Source organism: Cucumis sativus, chromosome 3 (assembly GCF_000004075.3).
Source record: "Cucumis sativus cultivar 9930 chromosome 3, Cucumber_9930_V3, whole genome shotgun sequence".
In the NCBI taxonomy this organism is placed as follows: domain Eukaryota; kingdom Viridiplantae; phylum Streptophyta; class Magnoliopsida; order Cucurbitales; family Cucurbitaceae; genus Cucumis; species Cucumis sativus.
The window spans coordinates 8,955,394-8,979,521 of record NC_026657.2 but is presented as its reverse complement, the minus strand read 5'-3'; the positions used below and the strand labels follow the sequence as shown (position 1 = coordinate 8,979,521).

At 36.0% G+C, this 24,128-nt stretch overlaps 7 protein-coding genes across 17 annotated transcripts; 4 read left to right on the top strand and 3 right to left on the bottom strand.

Moving 5' to 3' along the window:
* The first annotated feature begins 122 nt into the window (after positions 1 to 122).
* On the top strand, positions 123 to 3,934 carry LOC101220252. Of its 3 annotated transcripts, XR_004215213.1 has the most exons (5): positions 123 to 547; positions 1,784 to 1,888; positions 2,118 to 2,174; positions 2,911 to 3,374; positions 3,619 to 3,934. XR_004215213.1 is itself a non-coding variant. In XM_031882489.1 (4 exons), the coding sequence occupies exons 1-4, from the start codon at positions 284 to 286 to the stop codon at positions 3,247 to 3,249; spliced, it is 765 nt and encodes a 254-aa protein (XP_031738349.1). In that variant the 5' UTR covers positions 123 to 283; the 3' UTR covers positions 3,250 to 3,934. The 3 variants fall into 3 exon arrangements, 2 of the variants coding, with proteins under 2 accessions (XP_031738349.1, XP_004134023.1); XM_031882489.1 differs by having other exon boundaries at positions 2,911 to 3,934; XM_004133975.3 differs by lacking the exon at positions 3,619 to 3,934 and having other exon boundaries at positions 127 to 547; positions 2,932 to 3,575.
* Positions 3,595 to 6,126, bottom strand: LOC101220801 (glutathione transferase GST 23). The gene is made up of 2 exons (XM_011652599.2): positions 4,888 to 6,126; positions 3,595 to 4,433 (listed from the first exon to the last, which is right to left on the bottom strand). Exons 1-2 carry the CDS (start codon positions 5,245 to 5,247, stop codon positions 4,071 to 4,073), a joined length of 723 nt encoding a protein of 240 aa, XP_011650901.1. The 5' UTR covers positions 5,248 to 6,126; the 3' UTR covers positions 3,595 to 4,070.
* Positions 6,127 to 6,344: 218 nt separating this feature from the next.
* LOC101220012 (PHD finger protein ING1) lies at positions 6,345 to 9,417 on the bottom strand. 6 transcript variants are annotated; one of them, XR_968910.2, is made up of 8 exons: positions 9,237 to 9,417; positions 8,790 to 8,861; positions 8,358 to 8,545; positions 7,741 to 7,804; positions 7,517 to 7,603; positions 7,101 to 7,257; positions 6,898 to 7,013; positions 6,345 to 6,717 (listed from the first exon to the last, which is right to left on the bottom strand). XR_968910.2 is itself a non-coding variant. In XM_011652597.2 (8 exons), exons 1-7 carry the CDS (start codon positions 9,262 to 9,264, stop codon positions 6,903 to 6,905), a joined length of 720 nt encoding a protein of 239 aa, XP_011650899.1. In that variant the 5' UTR covers positions 9,265 to 9,417; the 3' UTR covers positions 6,345 to 6,714; positions 6,898 to 6,902. The 6 variants fall into 6 exon arrangements, 4 of the variants coding, with proteins under 4 accessions (XP_011650899.1, XP_004134022.1, XP_011650900.1 ...); XR_968911.2 differs by having other exon boundaries at positions 6,345 to 6,714; XM_011652597.2 differs by having other exon boundaries at positions 6,345 to 6,714; positions 7,504 to 7,603.
* Positions 9,418 to 10,098: 681 nt separating this feature from the next.
* On the top strand, positions 10,099 to 16,498 carry LOC101207145 (probable serine incorporator). Of its 3 annotated transcripts, none has more exons than XM_031881983.1 (15): positions 10,099 to 11,690; positions 11,804 to 11,910; positions 12,311 to 12,397; positions 12,598 to 12,806; positions 13,019 to 13,095; positions 13,361 to 13,520; positions 13,708 to 13,732; positions 13,987 to 14,076; positions 14,181 to 14,352; positions 14,501 to 14,574; positions 14,693 to 14,762; positions 15,039 to 15,110; positions 15,354 to 15,487; positions 15,687 to 15,760; positions 16,184 to 16,293. In XM_031881983.1, exons 2-15 carry the CDS (start codon positions 11,888 to 11,890, stop codon positions 16,186 to 16,188), a joined length of 1,272 nt encoding a protein of 423 aa, XP_031737843.1. In that variant the 5' UTR covers positions 10,099 to 11,690; positions 11,804 to 11,887; the 3' UTR covers positions 16,189 to 16,293. The 3 variants fall into 3 exon arrangements, with proteins under 3 accessions (XP_031737843.1, XP_004134388.2, XP_031737842.1); XM_004134340.3 differs by having other exon boundaries at positions 10,108 to 11,690; positions 16,198 to 16,498; XM_031881982.1 differs by lacking the exon at positions 10,099 to 11,690 and having other exon boundaries at positions 11,822 to 11,910; positions 12,295 to 12,397; positions 16,198 to 16,498.
* Positions 16,499 to 17,725: 1,227 nt separating this feature from the next.
* Positions 17,726 to 18,881, top strand: LOC101219771 (dirigent protein 18). Its single transcript, XM_004133973.3, has one exon. It carries the CDS (start codon positions 17,943 to 17,945, stop codon positions 18,690 to 18,692), a length of 750 nt encoding a protein of 249 aa, XP_004134021.1. The 5' UTR covers positions 17,726 to 17,942; the 3' UTR covers positions 18,693 to 18,881.
* On the bottom strand, positions 18,505 to 20,754 carry LOC101219530 (hydroxyethylthiazole kinase). 2 transcript variants are annotated; one of them, XM_031882160.1, is made up of 3 exons: positions 20,127 to 20,746; positions 19,150 to 19,567; positions 18,505 to 18,775 (listed from the first exon to the last, which is right to left on the bottom strand). In XM_031882160.1, exons 1-2 carry the CDS (start codon positions 20,637 to 20,639, stop codon positions 19,178 to 19,180), a joined length of 903 nt encoding a protein of 300 aa, XP_031738020.1. In that variant the 5' UTR covers positions 20,640 to 20,746; the 3' UTR covers positions 18,505 to 18,775; positions 19,150 to 19,177. The 2 variants fall into 2 exon arrangements, with proteins under 2 accessions (XP_031738020.1, XP_004134020.2); XM_004133972.3 differs by lacking the exon at positions 18,505 to 18,775 and having other exon boundaries at positions 19,030 to 19,567; positions 20,127 to 20,754.
* Positions 20,755 to 21,080: 326 nt separating this feature from the next.
* On the top strand, positions 21,081 to 23,907 carry LOC101206907 (beta-glucuronosyltransferase GlcAT14B). Its single transcript, XM_004134339.3, is given in 5 exon segments — positions 21,081 to 21,392; positions 21,395 to 21,815; positions 21,909 to 21,984; positions 22,080 to 22,195; positions 23,080 to 23,907. Coding segments are annotated over 5 exon segments (1,410 nt in total). The 5' UTR covers positions 21,081 to 21,113; the 3' UTR covers positions 23,598 to 23,907.
* Positions 23,908 to 24,128: the final 221 nt, after the last annotated feature.

Here is a 24,128-nt window from a genome sequence, read left to right as displayed (position 1 = left end):
GAAAGCGAAAATGAATCTTATTCTAAAAATGAAAATTTTCAAAGGTATTATTACAACACATCTAAGCAAACCACAAAAATACAAATTAAGAGTATATTCTAAATTTAGCAATATTATGTTTAGATATTTTAAAGACATTTTTTAACAAAGCTTGGTTGCTATCTTCTCTATTACTATTTGCAACCGCCGTTCCCTCAACAACGTCGGTCCGATTGCAGTGTTAATCGCCGGTCGTTCATCCTCTTCATAAACCCCTCTCCCCTCCTCTTCAGCTTTGAATTTTATGGCGCAAAGCGACTTCCTCGGCGGCGGAGCCCGGTGGAAATCTAGGAAGAAGAAGAAGAAGCGAGAGACTGTCTCCGATGAACGTGGGCAACAAAATAGTAAAACCAGAAACCCACTTCTCCAAGATCCTTTTGAGGTTTTAGGTTCTGATCTATTATTGGCGATACTGAGCTACCTCGATGCACGCAGCGTGGCACTTTCTCTCCCTGTCTCTCGATCTTGGTACGCCGTTGCTTCCAGTGATCGTCTATGGAGTTCGAAGGTCAGCGTCTTCACTTCGTTAATTAGTTGATGTTATGGTGTGCTTAGGATTTAATTCGATTTTGTGGAATTGGATTTTGGTATTACCTGTTTTGTTAGTTTTAGTAGTTAGTAATTGTGCGGCTAGTGCGAATGGAATCGAGTCACTCGTTTTTTTGTATTTAGAAGTTCGATTCGTTTCTGTAGCTTTCATTTCTGTTTTGTTTTATGGAGTTATCTTCTCTCCCATCGAGGTCCTGAATCTTTAATTTATGTAGCCTGTGGCCTTCTCTGCTGAATTTGGCCTTTCTTACATCGATGGATCATAGGTTCATAACCAACTGCATATAGTTCATTTGTAGTTCAATCTCTCTCACGTTAATTTGAATTATTTGTCCGGGATATTGAAAATTTATCTTCAAATCATTTCCTCGACTCTATCCAAGTGTGAGTTTAGACGGTTTTGGGATTGGTCAAGTGCTTTAAGCCTACTAAAATTATCGATGTGTATTCATAGTATTTTGGGTAGACAATCAAAATTTCCTAGATACGGAATTGGCATCATGTAATCCTTTGGAGAAATACTTAGGTTGTAGTATCCTTCTCTCGCCCTTTAATGATATGAAATTGCGTGTGCATAGTTTTGACTTATATCTACAACGTAATGTCATGAGCTTGTTTAGGCATGTTTGGAAGGTATTCAAAATTATTTTCTAAATTTCTGTCTTCTTTTAGGCCCTTAGTAACTGTTTGGAATTTGAAGATGTGTTTTAGTTAGTAGTTACTTTGCGTAACCGCAAGTATTAGATGTTATTGTGATATGATTACATACATAAACTCTTTATATGAACAAGAGTTGAAGTTGAACCCAAGAAGTTCATATCTCTCTTAGTAAGAGTGATAATTTCATGTTTATTGGTTGTGTGCAATGCTAAGTCTCTGGAGGTTGGAAAGTTTCTTGGCTTTTTCTAATGGCTGCTTTATTCAAGAACTGGTTTGTGTTTTCTTATTTATATATATATATAAACAGTCCAAACCCAACCTGGTTTGGATTTTGAACCGGGTCGGGTTGGGTCTCGTTCGTACAGAATTGATTTGGGTCGGTCCATTCCTGTGTATGCACATGGGATCATTATGGCTGCCTGTCATGTCTTATTAGACACTGGGATAGAAGATAAAAAAATTTACAATTTTGAAATTGTGTAGCAGCAAAAATAATTGAACATTTGGTAAGATAATTTATTGAATTTTCTCTCAGTGCATGGAACTGTGGCTCGGGAAAGCACACATTCCTAGATTGGCGCAAAGCCGAGGTCTTCCAAAGCTAGCCGCTTATTCATTATCCGTTATGGATGGCAAACGAGTTAAGTCTCTTTTTCCACCCTCAAATATAGTTGTGGGAGTGTGCTGTTACATATACATATATATGAATGGTACTCAATTTGTAGTTGTGTGGCCGCAGTTGGGAATTGGGATGACCAAGGGCACCTATTGAATCTCATCATCAATAATTTAGAAAAATGTTCTACACATGTGCTCCCAAGCATGGATACTTTGATATTAATTTTTCTGGGTTTAACTTCTTGTATCAGACTCGCATTATGAGGGAGGATTTATGCGATCATGCCTGGCAATTTCACTTCAATAAGGTATGCTAGTTTTTATGCAGTTATGAAAACTTTTTTCTGTGCTATCCATTATGTGATGACATGAAGCCTGGTTGAGAGAGAAGGATACTTTAATTAAGTGGATGACTTTTATGTTTGTGTTTTAGGATTGATTAAATCTGACTATGTTATTAACATATCCTCTACAAATTTGATCACCTTCTATCTCTTCTACACCATACCATTGGCATTGTACAACGCTTCATGCTATCTACATCTAATTTTATCTTATCTTTAAAAGTTAAATGGCTGGTGATGGATGCTTTGGCAATACCAATTTCATGGATGATCCTCACTATTTGGAGAGCCATGCTAGTGATTGTATAATAAAACGTCAAACATGCCTGAAAAAACTCCCATACTACCAACTGTATCTGGACGTTTATGGAGCATAGGTACTTCTCATAGTATATAGTGTGTCCATTTTCAAATTTGTGTGGTGTCATGCTTCTTTGTGGAATTTTTATGCTCGTTCTTGTAGTATTGACAGCCGTACTAGTGATTTAGAGGGTATGTCCAAATAACGATTTGACAGGTACTAGTACTACTGCTCATAGTATTACATGGTTCTATTAGCGTGCTCTAGCTGCCAGCTGGTTCTGGTTTTAAACTAATCTACCAATCTTCTGCTTAGATGCTAATGTATCTAGAGTTCATGTGCAACAAATCTACAAGGCACCTTTCCTGAAGGGGAAAATTGATTCATAATATCTGGTAGGTTAATTTCTGTTTCCTTCAGGAAGCTCCAGTATACTGGCGAGATCTTGATCCGTATTGGCAAGGAAGCCACCCTCTCATGCGCCGTTATTTCCATCCCGATGGTACCCAAACTGCAGATCCTGATGATAGAGTATGGGGTGGCCATGAAAGCTGCTTTTCTACCGTTACAAGTTTTGTTGGTGATGGGGAGATCAGAGAACACTATGTTAGAATAAACAGATGGCCACGAATGTTTGTGTCAAGGAATGAAGATTGGAGCTGGAGGATGTCGAATCACTTCACCTCGTACTCGAGCATAGCCGATCCTGAAAAGACTGGCGGGACGGGTCCACTTTAACACCAGCTGGTGATAAAATTGCTCGTTTGTGTACAGAATTCTTGGCAGTATAGTATAGCATAGGAAAGGAGTTGGGTTGGATCACATGTTCGTTTGGTCCTTTGCCTACAAATGGGAGTAGCTTTGTATGTTTCTAGGACTTCTTAATTGCTATTGTTAGTTTTTTCATAGAGAGAATGTATTTAGATGTTATTTCTTAATTGTTATTGTTACGTAACGTAAGGGTATAAAAATAATTAGATAGGAAGTTAGGGCTTGTATGTGTACACTCGAGAGGAAGGTTTCAATAGTTACTTCTTATATTTTAATATATTTCATTTACAGGATATCCTAACACTAACTTTACTTTGTTTTTTGTTTTTCTTTGAGAAAACAAACAACATTAACAGGATTGCAACAAAAGCTTCTACTCTCCTTGACAAGCTGAATCGAATCAATCAATGGCGAAAATCTGGTGACTGAGTGTCTTGAAATGTCATTGCTTAATGCCTTACAAGCAAAGACCATCATCTGCCATCACGTTTTGTTCATAGTTCATACACATCTTCAAATTCTTAACACCTTTGTCATGTCAATCTGTATGTCATAATTCGTACATTCTTAAGTTTATAGCTTCTGTTTGCAACCTAGTATTTGAGTGGGTATATTTCACCCAGCAGAAATATAGTATAACTTATTTGAAGAAGCAGAAATGTTTGTTTATATTAATTTAAACAATTTATTTGAATCTTTTATTTTTATAGTTTTTCCAGAAATTTCAACCCACAAGAACATATTTTCGAATAGAATTAGGATCCAAATCAGACATCTATGAAGATCGGTTACTCTGCAGCAGATCGCAGCTGCTTGTGGCGCAGGGCGTTGTAAAGCGCGGCCAACTTCTGGGCGTCCGGCAGGTTATCTCTGATGACAGCAGATTCCTTGAAGTTTTGGGTCCAAGCGTACAAGCGAGGGAACTGATCGGCGTTCAGAAGTTTGGTTCCTGTAATTTGTTCAAGAACTGGTAGCCAGTGCGCTATTCCTCCGAACGCCAAATCCAAGGCGCCGATCTCCTCTCCGGCGAAGAATTTCTTGTCGCCAAGGCATTGTTCTTCGATTGTTCTCAGGAATTCGAGACCCTCCGCCTTAGCCTTTTCCTCTTCTTCGCTGCTGCTGGAACCGAACAGAAGCCGACTTCCAAACAACTGCCAATTTCTTCTTCATGTTACTATTTTTTTTGCGAATCATAAAGTTTTTTTTTCCTAGTTTAAGAAAATTAAATTGAAAGTTTGGATATCGTCAAACTTTCAAAAACTAAATAAAGACCTTGATCCTACCGATAAAGATTGATTGAGTTTCTATTAGATATTTTATACAATTTTGTAAAAGATGTGACTTTTGATCTTGAAATTTGAGTAAAAAATCAATCAATCTTACTTTCTAAATTAAAAAAGTTTCAAAATTGTGGAACCTAGTCTTCAAGTTTAGGATATAATTAAGTTTGATCTATGAAACTTCGTCTATATTTACTATTTAACAAAACGTGACTTAATTAAATTATTTCTTTAACATGAGGGATAGAAATGAATGCACTAAGTGAGGAATGGAACCTACCTAATGCTCAAACTACATGAACAAAAGTAAGAAAATTTAAAGGACCTTATTGTCAGCATATTTAATCCAAAAGCGAGTTGCTGCTCTATCAAAAGGATGGACAGGAAAGAGAGGATATTGAGGCCATATTTCATCGATGTATTCGAGGATGATGATGGACTCACACACTGGTTTTCCACCATGGACAAGCACAGGAACCTTCTTGTGAATAGGATTGTAGTGAAGCAACAATGAAGTTTTGTTAGCAATGTCTTCTTCCACGTATTCGTAAGGTATACCCTTAAGCTCCAAACCCCATTTCACTCTGTAAACAAAAGGACTTGCCCACATCCCATGGAGTTTCACTTCTTCCATCTTTAATGGAGGGTGTTCTAGGTTGCTATTGTAGCATACAAAGAACATCATTTTATACTATGCTCTAAATAAGATTAAAATAATAGCTTTGATTTACATTGTATTCTATCTTCTAGATTGCTTGCTAAATTTTCTTATTCTTTTTAAATTGTTAAATATTATAAGTATATTCAAACAGCGAGTAATTGACATAAAGATAAAGACATAAATACTTATCTTGAGACTAAAAGTTCAAATATCATTTTACTAAGTACCAAAAATACATAACAATAAATCAAAGAACAAATGTATGAAATCAAAACTCGTAAGTAGAGATCTTTAAACTTTTGAAAAATTCTCCGATGGCCAATTTTTCGTTAGCACTATTAGTACTTTTGTTTCAGATATATTTTTTAAATTTTCAATTTCAACCATACTCCTGAACTACTTTTATTGATGACTTAAACCCTAAATGTCAGGATTGTATACTGAAATTCCAATTTTATGAAACTCAAAAGGACTTGAGTAAAGGGATCCTACTAAAAAAAAAGGAATATAGAGTTGTCATGCACACAACAATAGACTAAGTCTAAAGATTCCCTAGAGACATTAAACAAACATGAGAACCAAATTAGAATCTTCTTGAAAATTTAAAAATTGTTCATTTCTACTAAATGCAATATTAGAATATATCAATTGATCACTCTATTCATAACCTTCAAATAAAGGCCAAGAAGAAAAAACGAGCAAATATTCTAAACTAGCACTCTGCATGACTGGCTAATGTGTACTTTCTCTCTGTTTTGATATAGAAAATGTCGAATATGAAACATAGAAGGATCTGTCACAGTGTAGAAATGCATAAACCTGTCTTCTTTGCTTTTCAGTATTAAAATAAAACGACGGATGTCCCTATGAAACCACATAAATGAGGACGATACTGTAGATGCTTACAATCAAAGCCTAGTTTTCCTTTCTTTTGTTTTTTCCTTCGAGGATAAAAATGCGAAGTATGAAAATTTAAACCCCGGACCCCAAAATAATCGGGTATATGCTAACTTCTCCTATATGAAGATATTGATATCATTACTTCACTCATCTACAAATCACAGCTATCTTTTATGACCGAATTCAGTTCTTCATATTGAATGCCAATGCATACACATCCATTTGACATCAACTGAACTCAAAATAACTTTATTGGACAAATTAATATACAGAAATGAACCATTACAGATAAATTATACTTTAGTTGAGTAACAAATATGGGACAAGACATATGGGTAAAAATTGGATACCTCGAGTCCCCACATAACGAACAAACAAAGATATCTAGGCATCTCCCTTTTTATCCCCAACCATGTAGCTCCGGTTCCGGTTCCGATCAGTGCGTTTTACAGTGAACAGCAGTATTTTATTGAGTATTGCCCACTAATGGTTAAGGCCCACTTCAATTATCATGAGTTGACCCGTTCTGGCAGAAACTTGATCGACCTCCCAGGATTGGGAAAGGGAGAAAAGGGCACTAATGATCTGGATCTACTGTCAAAGATTCTACAAATTCAAAACTTTCGTGGCCACTAACAGCAGCATTAAAACAAAAACAGAATTTACATGGATTGCAAGTAATTTATGGACTAGCTCTAGCTGAGCAGGATCTGCAGTAACATTTGAATTTAATGTATTTCATACAAATTTAGACAGGAGACTCCTGATTGATACCTGTATCACCTGCCTTTTCGGCGACCTTTGGAGCCTGCACAATCTGAACAGTACCATTTTCCTTTTGGTTGTTCTTTTAGACCAACACAGCCAAAATGAAACCATTCGATTTTGCACTGGTATGAAAGAGAATAATGTGTTAGCTTATAGACTCAAACCACCAAAAAAATTTGGAAATAGTGGGAGGAAAGGATGGTAAATACATTTGGATTATCACAGGCAACCATCTCCCCGTAACTAACTTGGTTGCAGAGACAGTAAGTTGGTTCATTTGGATCAACTGGTAGTTCAAGTTCCATTCCTGTGGGATTTGCCGTAGTTGGTGCTTCTGTTGTTGCAGCTGCAGCTTGGCCATTTCTTCTGCAGAAAATAGTCTCATTATTGAAGATGTCCTCAATTTCTTGCTAAACATGCCTACAATAAATGTTACTATAGGATGTACTATTATCTCCAATTCATCACAAACAATGATTGTCTAAAGTAATTATGCACCTCCTAAGTAATTAATTATGCACCTCCTAAGTAATTGGTGTCATTTGTCGGCAAATAGTTTCAACATCGTTCATGTGAAATACACACATTGACGTAAGTATGAAATTATCTTACTTTTTACGCCCACCTCTACCACCTTCTGTTCCCCGTCCAGATTTTGTGTTAACATCTACACTTGAAGCTGGTAACCCAGTAGCGGCAGCAGTTCCTCTTTCTGCAAATAACAATGATATATAGAAGAGAGGAGTTAGACCCAAAATGAGTAAGATAAATGCTTTTATACTCCATATTGGTAGGAGCCTAGGGAATCATAATAATAGAAGATATCAAAGGTAGAAACAAAGATATTACCGTGACGAAGCTTTTCATCAAAATTCTTCAAATACTGGTCAAGCTGTTGTATGTGGGTATCTACCTGAAGCACAATACAAATAAATGGAAGAGGTAAACATTCAAACAACAAGAAGAAGACCTGTCTTTTTTCTAGTCAAATAACAAAAGAAAACACACACAAAACATCCTTAGTTACAGATGATAAAAAAGCTAAAAATATCGTTGAAGCTGCTGGAGGTCAAGGATGAGGTACTAGTTTCTGTGTTAGTCATTGAGATTTGAGACTACACGAGAAACCTGGGAGACTTCTTCCCCCTCTCTCTACATGTTAGTCAATGACAATGATAAATATGAAGGTGCTTTTGCAATGATCTTTTCTAAGCAAGATGTAGGGAAGGAAAACTGCAAACATAGAACATTCATTACAAGCATTAAACATCATACACCCTGCTTGCATTTTATAAAAATGGTCAAACTAATTTTTTTTTTCTTTCCTTAGTTTAACTTGAAACATTCTAAGCAGAAAATTAATATCCTAATCATTATAATAAAGTACAGTGTGGCTCTGTTCAAAGTCACCCACGCAATCTGTTAAAACACACTACATAGAAAGGTTTCAAAGACGCTTCACATACCAAATCATATGCCTGAACAGCAAGAGCAACCTTTTCGTCAGCAATTCTGATGCTATGCTTCTGTTCATCAAGAGCTTCATCAGAGAATCGAATGAGTGAAGTATCTGGAGTAATATTACCACATTTAACTCCCCGCTTAATATCCTCAATTTCTTGCTCACAGCGTTGCTCATTCTGTTTCACTAGTCCTGCATTCACAAATGTAGCAACATTCTTGAAAATCCCCAAACACATATGCCACCATAAAGTACAATAACAGTGACAATATAAAGGAGACCATTAAACGATTTTGGAGTATTAACATATTCCCACATCCACAAAAAAAAAAAAAAAAAAAAAATCAAGAAAGAAAAAGAGAGGAGAAACGAATAAGATAATAATAAAGCCATCTAGAAAACTAATTGCACATCGCAAATGAACGAAGAAGCATACCTTGCAAACTTTGATCTAAATCATGCAGCAGAGCATACTTCTTTTGAAGAATGTTGGGTAGTGATTCCAGGTCTGTATAAAAGGTAAAATAAGAAAATGTAAAATCTCATTGTTGTTAACTTTATCAAACCCAAATTTTCAAAACTTCATTTACCTTTCTTTCTAATATTATACTAAACTTTATCTAACCCAAACATTCAAAACGCAAAAAAAGGGAATAAATTTTCACCCACAAAAGGATTACAATCCTAGAACCAGAGCAGAAAGAAATTACTATAAATCGAGAACAGGGCACATAACGAAATAACAGAAACATATAGTACAAATTAATCGGATAAAAACAAAGAAAGTAGTAGAGTAATTAATTAAGGAGATAGGGTTTTGAAACAGTTATGAATCAAGAGAAATTGCCGCAAAGGAAAAGAAGGGGGAGAAGATGATACGTACTGGCTTGAAATTCTTCGAGGAAAGACATGTGAGGAAAATGGAAATGAATTCAAAGGTTTTAAATCGGAAAAAAAAAGAAAAGAAAAAAAGATGTCAGAGAATTTTGGCGGATTTCTTATCCCCCGAATCTTCCCGCCATTGATGCAACGACCACCAAGCCCTAGAAATTGAACGGTTTTATACTAATTGACGGATTTACCCCTTCGATTTCTTCCTCCTACGTAACATTCTTTTTAGTGTTGGGCTGGCCCATTATTCCAACCCACCACACCTAAGGCCCCAAGGCCCATTTCCGACAGTTTCAAACTCTTCTTTTTTCGTTGCTTCAAATATTTTTCAATGTGATTCAATCATAAGAGAATTCCTACCAACCAAATCTAATTAAGAAGGATATTACCTAAACCCTAATTAGGAATTTGTCAATTAGGATGTAATTTCAAGAATAGAAGAAACCAATAAAATGGGTAATGTGGATTCTTCAAGAAAATCAATAAATGCCATTGGTTTCTAGAACACATAAATTAAGAAAATTAGTATGTTTAGTTATATTCTTAATCTAGATTAATTTTAATTATGCTATTTTCTTGTAATGCTGTAAATAGTTAAATTAGGGTTGATTTTCTCATTTAAGGATAAATTTTCCTTTCATGACATTATGATTGAGCTTTTTTAAGACTCTGTCATCTTAGCTCGAAAGCATAGATCAAGCTAGATTGAAGTATCATTCCAGCTCAAGAATTTTAATGGCCAAAAGAAAAAAAAAAAACAATGAACAAGTATTACATCAAAGTTTGAATAACTATCTACGTATGTTACTGAATCTTAATAAAAAGGTGACAAAATGAACATTTGATAGATGTAACTCAACTAGTTCCTCGAAACGATGGCTACTTATGAAGAGATTACACTTGTACCATCAACTAAACTTTGAATGTCGTAGTGGAATCATATTGTGTGTAGGTGGCCAATTTTACCAATTTTGTAAGAGCTCGGTATCCCCCACTTGCATCCTTTCGCGGATACAATTTTTGAGTGCACTCTCTTGCCAAACTCCCTACTTTAAGTGGTTTTCATCTTTGGTGGCTCTTGATGTCATGTTTTTCTGAAGTACAGTAGAAGGAGATTCGAAAACACTCACTAACACGTATTAGATGCAAGTTTAGATATGCCCACTTTCGTATTATAGTCCTTTAGTTTGTTGTTGTGTTGCTGTTTCCTTTTAAAAAAAAAGTAACCCTTCAAATCCTCTCACTGTAGGTTGTACTCAAATTCAAACTAAGAGGTTGCATAGTTTAGTTTTAGAGAAACTCTTATGAACAACAAAAAAGAATTGAAACTAAAAGTTAAATGAACTCTAAAGAATGTGATAGATTTTGATATATTTGGTAAATAGTTTTAACTTTTTTTTTTTTTGTTATGTTTGAAAAGTGTTCCCATTTTTTTCTTTTTATCATATTGAAAGGTAATTTGCAATTAGTGTTTTGAAACAGTATATGGTTGGAGGGCCGAGCCACTAACCTTGGCCAACGCTCCAGAGAAGAAAGAAAATTCCTTTTCTTTCATATATAAATAAAAGTAGGCCTACACGTTTCAGCAAAGTTGGGGAGGATTTCAGGTAAACTTAATATAGTTTAGTCAAAGGGAAGTTGTCATTGCCTTCTTTGTCCATTAGCTTACTATTGATTCTTCTTTTTTTCCCCTTTACTTGCTTAGTTCCTTTGATAAGAACTTTTTTTTCTTTTTTTTTTAATATCCATGTTTGTTTGGATCAACTTATATGTATTTCAACTTATCTCTTTAAACAACCTCTGTCTTTACAGTATTTTGGTGCTAAGAAAACTCATAGAATATTAAATCCTTGATATGGTCACAGGGATTGAACTCATTAGCTTCCTATGATGGTTAGTTTGTATGTAAAGATTTCATTGTTATTATTTACTTTGGAACTACTTTTGTAAATCAAACCAAATGAATTATGTTTCATGAGCTGAAATCTGACATATGCGTAGTAAGAGCAGTTGGAACAGCAGGTTGAACTTTTTGCTTGTACCTGTTTGATGAAATGCCAAAGATGGTGAGGCCTTGGTCGGATTTAGATCTGTTTTAGGGTGAATCGACAGTATTGATTTTATATGAACATTAAAGGAAATTGACTTAGAAAAGGAAGAAAATGAGTAGACTGTAATGTACTTTGAGCTCAAACACACACACCATACACAAAACAAACATGTTTTGATAGTGATGAATGGTCAATGAGCTGAATGACATGTTTTCTTTCAAGGGTAATTTTTTTTTCTATTCTAATGTGATGTTTGAGGTGGAACAATATAATGTGATAGAGAACGTGAATTTCAAAGTTGAAAGGAAAAGAGTTGAAAGTTTTTGTTTACTGCCTCAAGGAAAATCATGAGCCCAACCATGACAACAACTTTGTTTCTTCCTCTGCAAAATGAGGTGAGTTCTTGGTGATTGGGAAAAGAATTTGACCTTTAGAATTTGGTGAGAGAGCTTCCTAATTCATGTGACAATCTCTTCTCACTGGGGCTGCTTCTTTGGGTTTTCCTCAGTGTGAACAGATGGAAGAAGGAGAGTTGTTTGTGAAAATATGCTCAATCAATTGTCCCCTCATTCAAGAAAGTTGTTACTAGAAGATGTTAGAAAGGAGAGCTGAAAGGTAATGAGCTGTCAGGGCAAAATGTCAAATGAATAGGCCAAAAACATTTCTTTTTTGTTTTTCAAAACATAGATACAGTGAAAACATATTAAATAACTATTTTTTCAAACTTGTTTCTTTTTTCTTGTTTTCCTTTAGTGTACAATCATTGTTTCTTTTTAATAAAATGAAATTAATCTTCCTTCAAAAAACATGAGTTTGTTAAAAGTGATACCAAAATGTATATATTTATAGTAGCTTTTTACACATCTTTGGATTATAGTTCTTAAAGATAAATTTTCAAACAACCCTTATAGCTTCAAGATCCAATGGCTAAGAACAAATCTATGTAAGACTAAGATATAATTCTCCCTCTGTCTTTTTTTCTTCTCACTACACTGCCAGCTTCATTATTTTGTAGCTTCTTCTTAGTTCCTTTAGAGGAGCATTTTAAAATGCCTGCAGCTTGGTGGAAGCATCAAGCAGAAGTGTGGTGGGGAAATCAAAGGTGTGCTTCTTAATTTCACCATATGCATTATCTTTCCTTTTGCTTGTCACTAGGAACCAATGACTCTTCTCTACTGTTGATCTTCAATTTGCTTCATTCCAAAAAGAAGGAGAAAAACAAATTGGTTTCTTTAGAAATACATTTTTCTCTTATGATGGAGATTGGAGGCAGAATGAGTATCTTTTTGTTTGACATTGCAGAATGAGTCAAGGAGGTGAAGGTAGAGGAGAACATACCAGACAAGGAAACTCGGACTTTGTTTCTTGGGAAACTCCAAATGCTGATTATGCAAATGAAAAGAAGAAGTCCTTACGAGTGCGCTACGTATATAGCATTATCTTCCTGATAACAAATCTCATTGCTTGGTTTCTTCGAGATTATGGGCAAAGGATTCTTCCTCAGCTACACTGTAAGGAAAATTTCTTTCATCTGTCCATACATTTCCATTTTACATCCACTACACTATAATTAACAATTAAAAATAAGATATTGAAGCTTACAGTTTGTGTAAGTTCTGTAGAAGCGTTCCCATTCAGAAACTTTGCTTTTGTGCTTTTTTTCCAGGAATAAGAACTGTGGCTTAGATATGGTTTTCTTTTTGGTAATTGAATGTCCCTGCAGATCTTAAACCATGCGGAGCAGGAGGACAGGATTGTTTTCACGCACTCGGAGTTCTTCGTGTGAGCTTAGGATGTTTTGTATCTTTTTGTTAAATCATACAAAAATAAGAATATTTCTTCTTCAATTATTTTGAGAAGGCTTTGTTTAGCTAAAAAAGAGTCAAGATAGTGTTTCCTATGCAATGAGGTCCCTTACTGTTATTGCATTGTTGACTATGACAATAGTGTTGGCATGTTTTGTACATCAGCCATGGAAATTGTTCTGATTTCCATTCGAAAAATGAACAGAACTCTTCCTTGCTATTTATTCTTTTAAGGACCAAATCCTTAACAGCAAGTTCAGATATTTTTCTTTCTGATGTTTCTCTCTACATCCAGAACAAGAAAATTACATGAACCTCGCAACGTGTGGCATTCTAGTTGGTGGAGCTTGAAGTTTATTGTGTTTATTGTTTCTATGCTGGCTCCATTTTTCTTCCCTCCCGCGCTTATCCAATTATATGGTATATACCATTAGTTCGATATTCATTTTTCTCAATCTTTAACTCTCTACCTCTTACTTTGACGTAAAACTTACAACGATCCTTATCATGGTCGATACCTCCAATTTACTCAAGAACTAAAATGAATAGTGATTTGATTTTGTTCCAATGGTATTAACTACAGATGTTTTTCTTTTCTCTTTTGAAGGTGAGTTTGCGCGTGCTGGTGCAGGGTGAGTATCCATCTTTATTTTCTCCCATTATATCTCTAGGCTGTCTAATTTCATAGATATTCTGAAATGAATCTTTCTCGAAGTTTCATACTTGAAGTGGCCTTCGTATACTGGCTATCCCAATCCCACAACTGATACTGACTAGATCCCTTTCATCCTTACTTCCATAGCTTAAGATGAACTTGTTGAGTCTATCTATCTAATTATTATTTCATTGAAGATATGAATGCATTTTGTTTCCTTCTCATGAATAGGATATTTCTCATTCTCCAACTGGTTAGTATTATCCAGTTTATCTCATGGTGGAACAAGTACTGGATGCCTGATGAGAAGATGAAGCAGAGGTATGTTTTCTAATGAAGTGTAGCAGCAATCCAAAAACCTTAAATTTATCTATAACAGTATCAACTTACTTTTAGCATCAAATTCCACATAAATGTCTCAACAGCTGCTCCCTCGGATTATTCACGTCGACAATTTTTTATATAGCTTCATTCTGTGGAATTGGCTTAATGTACTCCTTATACGTTCCAAAACTGAGATGTGTTCTCAATATATTCTTCATCTCTTGGACTTTGATTTTGCTCATTGTGATGATGGCTGTATCTTTACATTCAAAGGTATGCTCCTCAAAATCGCCCTTTTTTCGTTCATAACTACAAAGCTTTTTCATATTCAGCAAGAATATCGCAGTTGTCAGCAGTTTCTATTTCAAAAGAAAGATTTAACTTACTGGTTAAGAATTTTCTTTGGAACTATAAAAGTCAGGTTAATAGAGGTCTGTTGTCATCCGGTATCATGGCTTCGTACGTTGTCTTCCTCTGCTGGTCTGCCATTAGAAGGTTTAAGAATTAACACTGTGTTTTGATATTGGCTTGCTATTTTTAAGTTGAATGGTGAATCTGAAACTGGTTTTGAATGAAACTATGATCTTACTAATTCTAGTGAATGGCTTCTCAGTGAACCTACGACCGAAAAATGCAGTGCACGGAAGGAAGAGAGTGGGAACAGTGACTGGATTACAATACTTGTGAGAATTTACAGCTTCTTCTTGAACTTTGTGGTTTCCTTTGATCATACATTGAGGAGCACACTGCTCTTTCATCTAGTTTGTGCTTTTGAAGTTCCAAAGTGTGCATAAGTTGGTCTAGACATTACAATTATTTTATGTACTGAACGCCTTATTCTTTGTTACGGAAGTCATCATACAAGACGAGCTCGAAAATGTTGATGATCAAGCAATTTAATTTTCTTTGCCAGAAAATCCTGTCTCTCTAGCTGATATTTTCCTTTGTTGTGTTTGTAGAGTTTCTTAATTGCAATATGTGCTGTTGTCATGGCAACCTTCTCAACTGGTATTGATTCACAATCATTTCAGGTTACTTTCTTTTGACTTTTCATCTTCAAATGTTCATCTAAACTTCAGCTAATATTTCAAAAGTATTTTCTGAACTACCAAACAAAGAAACTATCTGAACAATCCCAAACAATCACATTGTTTAAAAACAGAAAATATTTAAAGTCACCAAAAGTTTTTACACATCTCAACGTCTTCATTTTCCATCTTTATGGTTTTTTTTATGACAACTGAATACTGAAGTATGTTTCCGATGCTGAGCAGTTCCGAAAAGATGAAGTGAAAGAGGAAGATGATATTCCTTACAAGTATGGTTTTTTCCATCTCACATTCTCTCTCGGGGCCATGTACTTTGCTATGCTCTTCATCAGCTGGAACCTCAACAACTCAGCCACAAAGTAAGAAAACGCTGTTGTATCTAAAACTCACATCTCTTTCTAATACTCAGTTTGATTAGGCTGGTCTGTGAGACTTTTAGCACAAGATTGCATTTCCATTGTAAAGTTGGCCAATTAGTTCGAATTATCTCACTCCCAACTTATGTGATCCTCATAGTGTTTCAAGTTTGAAGCTCTTATACAGTTGTGAAATGTTTAGGTGGAGTATGGATGTTGGATGGACAAGTACTTGGGTTAAAATCATCAATGAATGGTTTGCAGCCACAATATACTGTAAGTACAATCATACTCAATAACCATTCCCATTCCATTTTTAAAAATTATGCTTATAAATGATACTTATGCTTGTAAGTTTTTATAGGTTCCGTTATTTACATTTTACAGATTCATCAAAATACAAACCAAGTTTGAAAAGGAAAACGGTTTTCAAAACCTTTGTGTTTTTAACATATAGCACAGAGATTGTAAACGATTTTAAAAATTAGAAGCTACAACGAAATCACTACCGAATGAGATTTTAGTATAACAAATTTGCAACAACTCTCACCATTCACCAACGTGCGAATAAGATTTTCATTCTAGAAACCAAGACACTTTGATAACCCCTGAGAAATAACATTCAAAAGTATACAAAACACGTTTTCTACATATGGCATTTAACATTTAATCTTACGAGACAACATAACCATAACTCAGTTTGAATTGTACAGTGTGGACGTTAATGTCTCCAGTGGTGAGAAAGGCAAAGGTGAGAGATTATGAGGAAGGAGCTGTAGTGCAAGAGGCAAATGATTCAGCAGATTCAGCAGATTCAGCAATTCCTTGACATTGAATTTTGGAATATTTTCTTTTCTTTTCTTTTTCTGTACTCTCATTTATCTTTGTCCATCCATTTTTTATTTTGATTATATTACTGTTGTTGTCATTCTTTTAAAATGATAAATGAAAAGTTTCACAAGATTCAACAGATGCCTTTGAACTGCATTAACCACAAGAAACCTTTGTTTTGAAGTAACTAGTTTTATGCAAATCTCCCATTTTAAATTCATTTTTTTTTAATTTATTTTACCAAGAAAGAAAATCCAATTTGTTAGGTTAATTAATCAAGAAATTCCATAGGTTCACTAAAGCTCAAATTTTCAAGAAAGCATTTAGTATATTAGTTTGTCACCTAATATTCATTTAGGCCATGTTTGTCTCACTATTTGAGTATTTTAGGTATCATTGCTAAAATAAAAATAAAGGTAAGGATTAAAAATGATAACCATTTTTTAAAATAATAATAATTATCGAAAGCTAAAACAATCATTTTAAAAGTTTAAACTTGAAATTGTAATAGCCAATATACAACAAACATTAAACTTTAGGAATTAAATTGAGATTAGTTTTTATATTCGTAATAGTGATTAAGACTATATTTAGATATGTTGATCAAATCTTGGTATCGATGTCAAATCTTTTGATTGACTATGAAATGGATATTCTAATCTTTTAAACAACTGTCCTCTAACTTTACAGCATGATATTAATATCCTTAGCCTCATTGGCAGCATTTGACATTTCCATTTCCATGTTCAAAATGATGTGAAAAACAATATAAACATAACTCAACTAATATAAAATAAATACATTCTATCGGGATAAATCCATAGTGCTCTCACACGATGATTACAAATTCTTAATATAATTTTGTTTCAAAATTACTTGAAGAATTGTTCTCGAAATTCAGAGACTCATGAGGGACAAAGGGTTATGCATTACTTTCGAATATCCATATTAAGAATCGAGAAAATACTAAAACACAATTTAGTCCAAAAGTAAAAATAACAATTATTCTCTAGAAAAAAATAAAAAATAATAATAACTTAATTATTAATCTACAAACTTTTTGGGTTAAAAAATACAAATTGAAATCTCAATATTGAAAATTTAATCCTTGATAGACAATTTAGAAGAGTAGTCAAGTGGAACAGATCAAATATGTCACTGAAAATCCAACTGCCAAATTATATGCTTTTATATTTTTATATCTTACAAGATGTATTTATTGGGTTTGGTTATACCCTCCCACTCCGAATAAACAGCTATCTTCAAAAATTGCAACCTCTACCAACTCAACTATGGAACTTCTGAAAAATAATGGCCAAAGCCTCATTCCAAGAACTGATTTATCAAATTCCCTAAACCCTTGTTAAGGCGAAAAAATAAATGAAAAATGAAAGCAAATAACTTTGGTAGATGAAACAAAAACATTATGCATGTCTTCAAGAACAGAATCCAACAACTTCACCATTTTTGGTGGTTAATACCAACTCCAAAATCCAAATTGATCTAATAATCTCAGCACTATATAAAGAGTAGAGTTTGAACTCATTTGCATATCATCACAAGAATTATAATCTTTTGAGTTCTACAAGCAAGAGAAGTTCTTCATACCTAACTCTCCAACATAATCATGAGACAAGCATCTTTTCCTGCCTTCCTTGCAACAGCGATCATCGTAGTGCATTTTGTGGCATTTAGGTCTGCAGCTGTCACTGCCAATGTCGGGGCACATGAGCCAGTCCTTGAATTTTATATGCACGACATTCTTGGCGGTGCCAGCCCAACGGCGAGACCGATAACTGGTCTGCTAGGGAACATATACACTGGTCAAGTACCCTTTGCAACACCTATAGGGTTTCTTCCCCCAGATGGTGGTGTAGCGATCCCAAATGCCAATGGTGCTCTCCCTACTGTGAATGGCATCAATGGGATCCCTCTAGGGACTGGCTTGTCTGGCACTTCTTTCGCTGGAAATCCCAACCCACAAAATGTCCCCCAGACCCAACTGGGACCTGATGGGTTGGGGCTAGGCTTTGGAACAATTACAGTCATCGATGACGTCTTGACCACCTCGCCAGAGTTGGGCTCGCAGTCAATTGGCCAGGCACAAGGGGTGTATGTGGCTAGTTCGGCTGATGGAACTACACAGATGATGGCATTTACAGCCATGGTTGAAGGAGGAGAATATGGTGACAGTCTCAACTTCTATGGAGTATTCAGGATTGGTAGCCCCTCGTCGCATTTGTCAGTGACTGGAGGAACTGGCAAGTTCAAGAATGCACGTGGTATTGCAGAGGTGCGATCCCTCATTCCTCCGGGCCAGCACGTGGCAGATGGAGCAGAAACATTGCTGAGGGTCCTTGTACATCTAACCTACTGAAAACCAGTGTGGTGAACAAAGAACAACGCAATATATGTGTGGTGATGAATGCAACCATGGTCTGTAGTTTCTATCAAATGCAGCTGCAAGTAAAAAAATGTAATCCAGTTTTATGAAATTTATATATTTCTCAGTTGTAATTCTGTTGTGATCATATCATGAGTGAATTCAGTTGAATTTTATGATAAACTTGAAAAAGAGAAGTATCAAACAAATGTGATTAATCACCCTCGTGATATACCATACCGGATTATAAAAATAGTTAAAAACAGCATCAAAAGAACGAAACAAATTTTTGAGGTCGATCAGATTCAGATGTACATAACTTCACTGAAAAGAATGGAATCTTGAATGGATATATTAACGAAAAGTTTAGGCTAGCCAGTCTTTTCAATATTATTGAACATTAAAGCACTGTGCAAACTCAAAAGAGTTCAAGAGTAGTTACTAGGCATACCATACATAAAACCGCGTTCAAAATTTAATCACAAGCTGGAGATCCTTATTCGCGAGATTATAGCAGCTTCATCGAGCCCATAAAGTGAATCAATCAAATGAGTTCGTAGTGATGCAGGGCCCTTTGCCACATCCATTCCCATTTCTCCTGCAATTCCAAATATTGATAAAGCCGAAGCTGTTGCTTCTAAAGCATGAAGTTGATCGACAGCAAGGAAAGCAGCAATAAGGGCTGTTACTGAGCATCCAGTTGCTGTAATCTTTTGCATCATGGCCACTCCATTTCGAGCGCCAATAACTTGCTTCCCGTCTGTAACTATGTCCACAGCTCCTGATACTGCTACTATTGCTCCACTGGATTGAGCTAATGATTTTGCAGCTTCTACAGCATCCACCGACTCATGACAGCTATCCACACCCTTCAAATTGAAATTGAGGCAAAGAAGTAAAGATGAAGTATCCATGTATTTAAATTGACCATAAGTCATCTGCAAGCTTTTGAGCCAATTGGAGGACAAAAGCAACATGTCCATCTTTAAATTCCCATAATATCTAATATCATTATCTTTCTAATTGATATTGATTTTCACTTCCTCTATTAATTTTCAAACCTTCAAATCACAAATCTCATAGTTCCTCGCACTGTATGCCAATTGAGTTACGGTCACTTTGGCCTTGTGACTTAAAAGTTAAACCTCTTGATTCCATGAAGGACGTAGTTACGATTTGTAAAGATGAGCTAATGCGCAAAACTTGAAACCCCAGCCACTTGGAATTTTAGGCATATTAAGAGAAAATTGAATGGACATGCCCAAATTAAATAAGCTCCCCCACTAGAATTGAACTACTTAATAGATAGAGAAAAAGAAAATCCAACACAAGGCTCTTTTATGGATGTAACCTAGTTTGTTACTCTGCAAGCAAGAATTTAAAAGCAGAGAAGAAGGAACAGTCGAACCGAAATGAATTACATCTTACCATACTAGAGTCCAAAGAAGCTTTAGACAGAGCGATTATTTCGGACCCATTCCCTCTAACAACGGTGGGCTTCAGACTCATAAGCTCCAAACAAGCCATCATCCGGAATTTAGATGCTCCGACCGCCACCGGATCAAGAACCCAAGGCTTCCCAGCCTTTACCGCCAGTTCACCGGCGAACTTCATGGCGGGCAACCAGGCGGGGGAAAGCGTGCCAACATTGATACAGAGAGCGTCAGCGTTAGGAGTGAAATCTGGCAACTCCTCGACGGAATGAAGCATGGCCGGCGAGGCGCCGGCGGATAAGAGAGTATTGGCCATTAAATCCATTGAAACGAAGTTGGTGATGCATTGGATGAGCGGCGATCGGGCTCGTAGGGCGGAGAGTGTGGCCCACGCTCTTGTACCCCATTGCCGTCGCTGTTGTTCGTCTTCATCGTGCTTCGAATTCATCGCTTGATGATATGTTATCCCTGTCTTTCTCAACTCGCACTGTTCAAGAATTGGATTCATCGCCTTCGCTCATTTTAACCATTTAATTAAATTTAGAACATTATCAAATTAAATCAAATAATTGCAATAAACTCTAAAGTAAATTATGAAAGTTAATTAAATTTAGAACATTATCAAATTTTATGCTTAGTAAATGTAAAATCAATATTAGCTCTTAATCCAATGGTAAAACTCTCATTTAGTACTATAGAAGCTAGAAGATTACAACATTCATTTCGTAATCATTAACAAAAATAGCATTTGATTGAGTTTTGGTCTACAAAATATATAACTTTTTAGTGATTTAAAAATAAATATTGAAATTATTAAAGAGACATTCTCAAATATAGAAAAATTAAAAAAAAAAAATTAGTAGGAAGGGTTAATATTTGGTTATGAAAAGTGAAAATTTGATTAAAGGTTCTATTTTTAACAATTTTACTTTATTTATTTACTTATTTTATTTGAATTAAATTTGGTGAGAGATAAAGAATAATGAGAACGAAGACATTGATTTCAGCTTCAGCTGAGCGACACCTTAACTCACAACTCAACAAACCAACCACCACAACTTCCCCCCGTAAAAGGATGCAATCCTCGCCGGCGCCGCCGTCTCTCGCCCCCTCCCCCGCCGCCCTCGCCCTCAAAGACTCCAAAACCACTCTTTCCATCATCTTCGCCACCGCCCTCTTCTCACTCATCTTCTTCCTCTCCATCTCCTCTTCCGCCAACCTCTCTCCCTTCTCCTCCCCTGCCCTCCCCCGCCGCCCCAAACCAACCCCTTCCTCTTCCCCACCCGCCAGGCCCACCGGACTGTCTTCCATAGCAGCAATGCTTCTTCCGATCCTACTCCCCCTTCTATCGCTTATCTCATTTCCGGATCCAATGGGGATTCCGATCGGATTCTTCGTCTTCTTTTCGCCGCTTATCATCCTAGGAATCATTACCTCCTTCACCTCGATCTCTCTGCTCCTCAATCGGAGCGTGATTCTCTTGCCCTTGCCGTCGAATCGGTTCCCATTTTCAGAGCTGCTCAGAATGTAGATGTAATTGGTAGGGCTGATTTTGTGTATCTCAAAGGCTCCTCCGCAATTTCATCGACGCTTCACGGTGCCTCTCTGCTCCTCCACTTGTCGCCGAATTGGGATTGGTTTATTCGTCTCACCGCCGATGATTACCCACTCGTCACGCAAGACGGTAATTTTTTTTTTAGAATTTTTCATTTGCGATGAATTTCCCCCCTTTTTTGAGGATTTTGTTGATTGAGTGATATTCTTTGGGTTTTTTTAGATCTTCTTCACATTCTGTCATTTCTGCCTAAGGATATGAACTTCGTAACGCATTCGAGTTACATTGGGTGGAGAGAGTAAGATTATCACCCTTTCTCAATTCAATGCTTTTTTAAAGTTTCGACTTCTTTTTTCTGAACTTCCAACACTTGTTCTTGTTTGTTGATGAAAGGACCAAGAAATTGAAGCCAATAATTGTTGATCCCGGGCTTTATCTTTCTGAGAAAACTGCCATGTTCTATGCCACCCAAAAGAGGGAATTGCCTAATGCCTTCCAATTGTTTACAGGTAGGCCTTCCCGACGATTTCTTGCATCTTCAGTGTAATGATTATTTATGGAAATTCAATAACTTCTGGATAATGGCTTTAACTTGGAATGGTGCAATATTGCTAACAGTAGAGTTTTAGAAGATGGGGATTCTGGGTTCATTCCAAGAAGGCTATAAAGTCCATTGGTATTATTTGTATATGCTGGATCTGGACTTCTAGTTTTGCAAATGGTGGGGACTCTGATGTTGGGAAGCTGTCTAGATGTAGTACATATAACTCTATTAATCTTTGCCAAATTGAAAACTCTGACTTGTTAAAGTATAGGTCCAACCATGAGGTTAAGGGTTCAAATCTCCCACACCACGTTTCACCCCTACCTGTTGAACTTATCGTTCTTCAATCGACAGATTGAGCTAGCTCAACTAGTCAAGATATATGTTCTCAACTAAGAGCTTATAGGTTCAAATTTCCCACCCATTGAACTCAATTTGAAATTGTTTGTCATTCCTAACTTAAAAATGTTGATTAACTTGACGTGGAAATGGCATCCTTGTATGTTTCTCTTTCCATTTTGATGCTGTGCCTCAATATCTCAATTAGTATTATATGTCTTTCGATTAGAATGTGGATGAGAGAGAGATGGACTTGTGGTGATAGTCTATATTTTCATTTGATAGCCAAAGGAGTTTTTTGGGCAATTGTCTATGTTCTCATATCATGTTATCCAATTCTAAGATAATGAATCCAACACGAATGTTGATGTTCAGTTAAGCATGTTGGTTTGAACTATAATGCTCCCTAAAATTAAACCCTTCTATCTCATGATCTTGATCGTATTCAACAAAACAAATATTTGAACTGACACTGGAGATCTCCCCCACCACCATTTTTTTTTCCTGCAGGTTCATCTCTTTCTATTCTGAGTCGAAACGTCGTCGAGTTTTGCATCCTTGGAACGGATAATCTTCCAAGAACTCTATTGATGTACTTCTCAAATACTCAATCTGGCCACTTGAACTATTTTCCAACCGTGCTCTGCAATTCTCATCAGTTCAACAAGACAGTCTTTAATGATAATTTACTTTTTGCCATATATGACAAGCCACCTAAAGAAGAGCCCCACGTCCTTGGCTCCTCTGATTTCGATCTCATGATTGACAGTGGAGCAGCCTTTGCCACAAGATTTAAGTTGAATGATCCAGTCCTCAACCGGATCGATAATGAAATCTTGAATCGTGGTCCCGGACATACTGTGCCAGGTGGGTGGTGCTTGGGGGAGGCTGGAAATGATACATGTTTGGTATGGGGAAATGCAGATGTAATTAGGCCAGGTTTAGGAGCAAGACGACTCGAAAAACGAATTGTTGGATTGCTTTCAAATGGTACCTTTAGATCGAACAGGTGTGTAGTTGTTGAATGATTCTTAACAATTGAACATCCCCAAAAGAAACAGATGGGGGGAAAATGGTGCAAATCCAGGCAATGGATTTTGCCATCTTGATTGATTCTTTATCCTTGGGAGAGTTTTAGGTTATTTAGTTGTTAACATTAACCGGGCGTGGAATATATGTATATTTGAGTTTAATCACACGTGAGATATTGGAACTTTTGACCTCTAGGTCGAGTGAAACTTTTGACCTCTAGGTTGAGGATATATCATGTATGTCTAATTAAGTCCTTCTCAAATTGTATCTAATCTAAATTTTCAAAAGGTTTGATATAAACATGAACTATGAACTTTAAACTTATGATTCAAAGTCTAATAAATTTGTGAATTTTTAAAAATTTGAATACTCGGGAATCAAGTAACTTAATTGTAATCTTATATTAGTGATTTTCTCATAACTTTTGCATCAATGAGTAAGATCAATTTGTACTTTCTCGTAATTCATCCATACTCGAGTATGAAACACATGGATTTTGGAAGGCCTTGAGATAAATAAATTCATAG